At 39.9% G+C, this 8,621-nt stretch overlaps 1 protein-coding gene across 1 annotated transcript in view; it reads left to right on the forward strand.

Moving 5' to 3' along the window:
- Window positions 1–3,017, forward strand: part of LOC110255845 (multidrug resistance-associated protein 4-like) — a 131,054-nt gene extending 128,037 nt beyond the window's left edge. Inside the window, 1 exon segment of the mRNA XM_021065788.1 lies at window positions 1,969–3,017. Within this exon segment, the coding sequence (XP_020921447.1) occupies window positions 1,969–2,070 (102 nt within the window). The 3' untranslated portion in view covers window positions 2,071–3,017.

An 8,621-nucleotide genomic window follows, 5' to 3' on the forward strand; every position in this document is an offset into this window, starting at 1 on the left:
TTGTTTTTATTTTCTTTAGGAGGTGTATCTGAGAAGATATTGCTGTAGTTTACATCAGAGAGTGACCTCTGTTTTCCTCTAAGAGTTTTATAGTATCTGGTCTTACATTTAGGAATGTCTTTTTAATTTTGGATTTTGCTTAGAGTTGTGTCTTTTTTTGGTGGCACAGCGTGTGTCTTCTGCATCCATTTCTCTCTCACCAGACCTCAAACTAAGACAACAGGGAAAGAAGGTACGGGAGGCTCTCCGAGTGTCCTCCTTCACGGCTATGGAAGGAAATGGCTTCTTCATCTTTCTTCGTGGGCTTTTGTGAGTGAGGAGGAACCAACAGTCCAGCCCAAGGCCAGGCAGGAGGATTTGAGGCTGGTGATTCCTTGCAAAAGCTCCTGTGCCCTCATGGAAGAGTCAGGTCTCCTTTGTTCCCACATCCGTGCATCCCATTGTCCTGTCCCTTCACCAAAAGGAGCCAGTTGGGCTCTTCTCTGCTGCCTGTGTTCTTGTGGTTTAGGTTACTAGAGCTTTCCAGAAGAAAACATAAATGGCCTATGTGAGCTTATGTGCAAGATCCTGTCTTGAAACCTAGAAGGAGGCTTGTGTTTCCAGAGTGATTTACTTGTGTCTCTTCTGGAAGCAGATGAATAGGAACAATAGTTTTTTTGTGCGGTGCTCGTCACAGTGGGTTTCAGGTCACCCTGGCCCTGCAGTTAATAATGAGGTTTTGTGAGGCTCATTCTCCTGATGCACCATTGAGATGATGTGGGGGTCAGCTGGTGCAGGATCAGAGGTGATCTCCTCATGAACAGAGGTACCACAGACCTCAGTATCTGAAACTCTCTTTGCACGTGTGGAGATGTCCCACTTACACACGTAGAAAAATTCCAGATCCCAGAAGACTCTCTGACCAATGCCGAAAATATCCTAGTTCATTCTTCAGGGCCAATGTGAAAAAATAGAACAGTTTTGCTTTGAGGCACAAACCTCAACTAATCATGCTACTGGTATTTCCTAGTATCAGACCAGAGTGGACAATGTATCTAGCTCTCCTGATGCAAAGTTCATCAACTGATAATAGTGATTCTAATAGTAATAATAATAATTTGTATTTTTAGGGCTGCACCTGCAGCATGTGGACATTGCCAGGCTAGGGTTCAAATCGGTGTTGCAGCTGCTGGCCTACACCACAGCCACAGCAAAGTCAGATCCAAGCCACATCTTTGACCACGGCTCATGGCAACGCCAGATCCTTAACTCAGTGAGTGAGGACAGGGATCGAAAACCAGCATCCTCATGGATACTGGTCAGATTTGTTTCCACCGAGCCACCACAGGACCTCCTCCTCAAATAATTATATCCTTATATTTTTGCTTAGGCAGATGTTTTGTTGAATGCCATACTTTAGGTGTCAAGGATCATAGGATTTTCTGGCAAAATAACCACTCCTCACTTAGTTTAACAAGAATTAGAGGGTTTATTAACAAAAGACTACAGTTAAGACACTGGTTAAGGCATAATAGTAAAAGATAGAGATTCATACATCATCAAACTGAGGAAACACCTACATCCAGATCCAGGCAGCACAGGAGAGTCCTGTGAACAACAACCTGGAGTCCCAGTCGGGAAGAGCTCCGGGCAGGGCACCCACTCCACAGGTAATACTTCAGTTTGCCATTCGAAAGAGTCCAGCTTTTAGCACCAGGCCATGGGCTGTTCTTTTCTTCAGCTTTTTTCTTAAGATGACACGTTCCAGCACTTTCCTTTTTTAGTGTTCAGTTGTCTGCAAGATATTTTAGAGCCTACTTTGTACAGTGGAAATTGAGAGATACTGTTTTGTAAACAAGCATTTGCAGCCTTGTTTTTAATGATTATGGTAAATTTTGGTTTTCTGTATTTTAATTCTGTTCTATAATCAGTCTAGCATGATAAAAAGTGTAGTTAATTTAATAACATTCACAATTTTGGGGTATTTAGGAACCTGTTTTATTCACTGGGACAATGAGGAAAAATCTGGATCCCTTTCATGAGCATACAGATGAGGAACTGTGGAATGCCTTAGAAGAGGTAATTTATTAAATGTAATTAACTTGTTAGTATAAGTGTGTGTACATTTGTATCACTGCAGGTAATTAAGGGGAGCTTATGAGTTTAACTGACTTTACCTCCTAGGAGACCATTGATGACCTGGGTACAACTGTAAATGAAAATGTGTCTATTGATGGTGATGAAAACTGAGATAATGCCTTATGTTTTCATTTTAGCTTTATTCCTAGAACCCAGGGTAACCAGAGACATCTTGTCCTTAGCAAAGCACTAAACTAGAAAATATAATTATGGGTTCAAATTCTACCAAGTGACCCAATAAATTAATTACCTTAATTACCCTGAAATACTCACTTTATTCCTCAGGTCTTAGGGAACATACTAAGTGGAGACAATAGTAGTTTTTTCACTATTAACTGAGAGATAAATGAGATCATACCAATAAAAAGCCGTTAAGTTTTGTAAGTGTTTCTAAAGGTAAATTATGTAGTTGGGATATGATGATAATTGGTTTTTGACAATCATGTCATTTTGATGCTGCAGCATGAATGCAGATAACAGAACCTGGGTCTTTTGCTCAGTGCTATATGCAAAGGTTTATTTCTAGAAAATTTTCTGTTAAATGTGTGTTTCCCTTTACATGAATTTTTGAATTTCCTTACCTTTGCATGAAAAGGATTTTGACTTCTTAAAAAATTTTTTATTTATACATATATCCATTCTTTTTCTCATATAGGTTATTGCAGAATATTGAGTAGACCTTTCTGTGGTTCGTGTATTTTGATAGATTATTTTGTGTATTCACCCTAGTTTTGTAAATTGATTCTATGATGGCTGAAGCTCTATTTAGACTTCTGAACTGTAGATTGGGTTCTGATTTCCCAGAGGACCTAGCTCAGTTTTTTGCTTTTAAAAAGAAGCACTTAATAAAAAGGTTCTAGGAGTTCCCATTGTGGCTCAGCAAAAATGAATCTGACTAGCATCCATGAGGATGTGGGTTCAATCCCTGGCCTCGCTCAGTGTGTTAAGGATCTGGCCGTGAGCTGTGGTATAGGTCATAGACATGGCTCGGATCTTCCTGCATTGCTACAGCTCCTATTTGAACCCATCCTGGGAACCTCCATATGCTGCTGGTACAGCCCTAAAAAGACGAATAATAGTAATAATAGTAGTAGTAGTAGTAATAATAATAAATAAAAAATGTTACTAAATGTTTAGCGATATTGTTATTTCAGAGAATTGTACCTTGCTTCTTTTTTTTTTTTTTTTTTTTGCTTTTTAGGGCTGAACCCATGGCATATGGAGATTCCCAGGCTAGGGGTTTAATTGGAGCTGTAGCTGCCAGCATACACCTCTGCTCATGGCAACACTGGATCCTTAACCCACTGAGCAAGGCCAGGGATCGAACCCACAACCTCATGGTTCCTAGTTGGATAAATTTCCACTGCGCCACAATGGGAACTCCCAAGTGTGGCTTACTTCTCAAAAACATGTTGTTGTTGGTTTTTTTAAATACAAATCCATGTGACTGTTCATATTCTTATTTTGATCTGGTGCATTTGGCATTTAGTGTCACCCTTCTAGGGATAGCTCTGAAGTCTGTGGGTGGATTTGGAGGCCTGACAATTTCCTGCCAGTGATTCTGGTTCCTTAGGGCATGTCAGCATTCATTCTTTGCACACTCATTCTGCATTCAAGCAATGGTGGGCTTTTATTCTCCTAAATGAGCCAATTACTTCACCTTCTCTGACTTGAAAAGAATTGCGCCTCTCATATTTCATTTAAGTTTGTTAATCTTTCTACATTGAAATTCTGGAAGAGAAAGGTGGGGAGAGCAGTTAACCATCACATATAAAGAAAAATAGGATGATCCATTGATTTGAAATCACAGGATAGATTTAATGGTGAAATTGTGATACCTTTAAAAAAAATGGAGAGACAGGATTAAGATGATGGAACAGAAGGACTGGAGCCCAACTTCTCTCCTAAAGACAAAAAAATTACAACCAATAATGAACAGCCTTCAACCAAATGGACTGGAAACTTTCAGAAAGATATCCTACTTCAGAAGACAAAGAGGAGGCCACATCAAGTGGCTGAAGGGGCGATTATGTGATATAAGCAACCCGGTACCTCCCTGGTGGGAAGCCCACAGACTGGAAAGTAACTATCACAGAGACTAACCTGCAGGAGTGAGAGTTCTGAGCCCCACATCAAGTGCCCACACCTGGGGATCTGGTATTGGGAGAAAGAGCCCCTGGAACATGTGGCATTGAAGGCCACTGGGGCTTGTGCACAGGAGCTCCATGGGACTGGGGCAAACAGAGACCACATTCTTGAAAGGCACACACAGGCTTTCATGTGCACTGGGCCCCAAGGCAAATCAGAGGCTCCAAAGGAATCTGGGCCGGGCCTGACTGCAGTTCTTGGAGAGTTGGAAAACAGGGTATGACTGTGGCTCATTGTGGGGGAAGGACATTGAAGGCAAAGCTTTTGGGAATATTCATCAGTGTATGTTTCTCTGGAGGTGGCCATTTTGGGAAAATCTGGCCCCACCCATCAGCACTGAGAAGCCCCTTGCCAAACAATAATCCATGTGTGATCACAGCCCCACCCATCAGCAAACAGGCTGCCTAAAGACTCCCGCAGGCACACAGCTGCCTCTAATCTCACCCAGAGACAAAGTTCCACCCACCAAAGGGATAGGAATCAGCCCCACCTACCAGTGGGCAGGCACCAGTCCCTCCCATCAAGAAGCCTACAGCAAGCCCCTGTACCATCTTCAGCCACAAGGGGGGAAAGCCGACAACAGAAGTAAAAGAGCCCACAACTCTACTCTCTGCAAAAAGGTCATTGTACCAAAAACCTATAAAAATAAAAATGAAAACATAGAGAACTATAACTGAGATAAGGGAGAAAGAAAAATCCTAGAAAAACAGTTAAGTGATCTGGAGATTCTCAGCCTCCAAGAAAAAGACTTTAGACTGATGATGCTGAAGATGATGCAAGACATTTGAAATAAACTGGAAGCAAAGACTGTTAATTTAGAGCAAAAATTGATCAAAGAAATACAAGATTTAAAATGTAAGCAAGAAGAGATGTAAAATACAGTAACTGAAATAAAATATTCATTAGAAGCAGCTAACAGCAGAATACAGGAGGCAGAAGAACGAATAAGTGAGGTGGAGGACAGATTAATGGAAATCACTGATGTGGAACAGAAAGGAGAAAAACAATTGAAATGAAGAGAGTCTCAGAGAACTCTCAGACAATGTTAAATGCACCAACATCCGTATTATAGGGGTTCCGGAAGGAGAAGAGAGAGAGAAGGTGACAAAAAAAATATCCCAAGAGATAATAGCCGAAAACTTCCCTAACATGGGAAGAGCACCACTCACTCAAATCCAGGAGGCACAACAAATACCATATAAAATAAACCCAAGGAGGAACTCCCCGAGAAACATATTAATCAAACTGACCAAAATTAAAGACCAAGAGAAAATATTGAAAGCAGCTAGGGAAAAGAAATAATATACAAGGGAACCCCGGTAAGGTTATTGGCAGATTTTTCAGCAGAAACTCTGCAGGCCAGAAGGGAGTGGCATGATATACTTAACGTGATGAAAGGAAAAAACCTACAACCAAGATTACTTTACCCAGGAAGGCTCTCATTTGGATTTGAAGGACAAATCAAAAGCTTTAAAAATAGGCAATAGCTAAGAGAATTCAGCACCACTAAACCAGCTTTACAACAAGTACTAAAGGAACTTTTCTAGGCAGAAAAGAAAAGGCCGCAGCCAGAAACAAAGATACCACAAATGACAAGTCTCTCCAATAAAGGCAGTAAAGCCAGGAAATTATGCACGAACAATTATACTACCAATATCAGAAATTGTCAGAAGAGGAGCCTACAAATGGAGGACACTGGAGATGCACTTGCAATTAAGAAACCAACAACTTAAAACAATTTCATATTTATATTGAGTCCTATATCAAAACTTCAGGGTAACTGCAAACCAAAAATTTACAGTTGATACACAAACAAATAAGAAAAATCACTAAAGATAGTCATCAAACCAGAAGAGGAGAGAACAAGAGAAGAAGGGAAGAAAGGAACAAGAGCAACAAAACAAATCCAAAACAGTTAATAAAATGGCAATAAGAACATACATATCAATAATTACCTTAAGTGTAAATGGACTAAATGCCCCAACCAAAAGACATGGACTGGCTGAATGGGCACAAAAACAAGACCCATATGTATGCTGTCTTCAAGAGACCCATTTCACTTCTAGGGACACAAATTGAAAGTGAAAGGATAGAAGAACATATTCCACATAAACGGGAATCAAAAGAAAGCTGAGTAGCAGTACTCATATCAGACAGAATAGACCTTAAAATGAAGAATATTTTGGTGACAAGGAAGGACATTACCTAATGATCAAAGGATCAATCCAAGAAGCAGATATAACAATTGTAAATATATATGCATCCTACATAGGATCACCTAGATAAGGCAACTGCTAACAACCTTAAAAGAAAAACTTGACAGTAAGACAATAATAGCAGGAGACTTTAACACCCCACTTATGGCAGTGGTCAGATCATCCAGACAGAAAATCAACAAGGAAACACAGGCCCTAAATGAAGCATTAGACCAGTTGGACTTAATACATATTTATAGGACATTCCATCCAAAAGCAGGAGAATACACATTCTTCTCAAGTGCACATGAAACATTCTCTAGGATTGATTACATTCTGAGCCCAAAATCAAGCCTCCATAACTTTAAGAAAACTGAAATCCTATCAACAACAACAACAAAAGTGCAAAAAACAAACACATGCAGACTAAACAACCAATGGATCAGTGAAGAAATCAAAGAGGAAATTAAAAAATACCTAGAAGCAAATGGGAACAAAGATACAACCCTCTCAAACCTATGGGAAGCAGAAAAAGCAGTTCTAAGAGGGAAGTTTATGGCAATACAAGTCAACCTCAGGAAACAAGAAAAAGCGCAAATAAACAACCTAACATTACATCTAAAGCAGCTGGAGATAGAACAGACAAGACTGAAAGTTAGCAGAAGAAATCATAAAGATCAGAGCAGAAATCAATGAAATAGAAATGAAGAAAAGCATAGAAAAGATCAATGAAACTAAAAGTTGGTTTTTTGAAAAGATCAACAAAATTGATAAACCCTTAGCCAGACTTATCAAGAAAAAAGAAGACTCAAATCAATAAAATTAGAAATGAAAAGGGAGAGGTAACAGCGGACATCACAGAAATACAAAGGATCATAAGAGACTACTACATGCCGCTATATGCCAATAAAATGGAAAACCTAGAAGAAATGGACAAATTCTTAGAAAAGTACAAGCTTCCAAGACTAAACCAAGATGAAATGGAAAAGATGAATGGACCCATCACAAGTACTGAAATTGAAAGTGTGATTTAAAAACTTCCAACAAACCAAAGTCCAGTACCAGATGGCTTCTTAAGTGAATTCAATCTAACATTTAGAGAAGAGCTAACACCTATCTTTTTGAAACTATTCCAGAAACTCGCAGAGGCAGGAACACTCCCAAACTCATTCTGTGAGGCCACCATCACCCTGATAACAAAACCACACAAAGATACCATAAAAAAAGAAAATTACAGGCCAATTTCACTGATGAACATAGATGCAAAAATCCTCAACAAAATACTAGCAAACCTAATTCAACAATACATAAAAAGGTTGCACAAAATGATCAAGTGGGATTTATCCCAGGGATGCAAGGATTCTTCAATATCTGCAAATAAATCATTGTGATACACCACATTAACAAACTGAAGAATAAAAACCGTACGATCCTGGGGAGTTCCCATCATGGCTCAGTGGTTAACGAATCCAACTAGGTACCATGAGATTGTGGTCTCGATCCCTGCCCTCAATCAGTGGGTTAAGGATCTGGCGTTGCTGTGAGCTGTGGTATAGGTCACAGACATGGCTCAGATTCCAGCGTTGCTGTGGCTCTGGCGTAGGCTGGTGGCTACAGCTCTGATTAGACGCCTAGCCTGGGAACCTCTATATGCTGCGGGTGCAGCCCTAGAAAAGGCAGAAAGACATACACACACAAAAAAAATATGATCCTCTCATAGATGCAGAAAAGCCTTTGACAAATCCAACACCCATTTCTGATAAAAATCTTCAGGAAGTGGCTAACGGGAACCTACCTCAACATGATAAAGGCCATATATGACAAACCCACAGCGAACATCATTCTCAATGGTGAAAAGCTGAAAGAATCCCCACTGAGACCAGGAACAGACAAGGATGTCCGCTCTCACCACTACTCTTCCAATAGTTTGGAAGTCCTAGCCACTGCATCAGAAGTAAAGAATAAAAACAATCCAAATTGGAGGAAGAAGTAAAACTATCACTATTTGCAGATGATGTGGTGCTTACTTAGAGAATCCTAAAGACTCTACCAGAAAAAAGTTAGAGCTCATAATTGATTTTGGCAAAGTCGCAGGATACTGCTTTTCTATATACTAACAACAAAAGATTAGAAAGAGAAACTAGGGGAATAATCCCACTT

Source organism: Sus scrofa, chromosome 11 (genome assembly GCF_000003025.6).
Source record: "Sus scrofa isolate TJ Tabasco breed Duroc chromosome 11, Sscrofa11.1, whole genome shotgun sequence".
Taxonomy (NCBI): Eukaryota; Metazoa; Chordata; class Mammalia; order Artiodactyla; family Suidae; genus Sus; species Sus scrofa.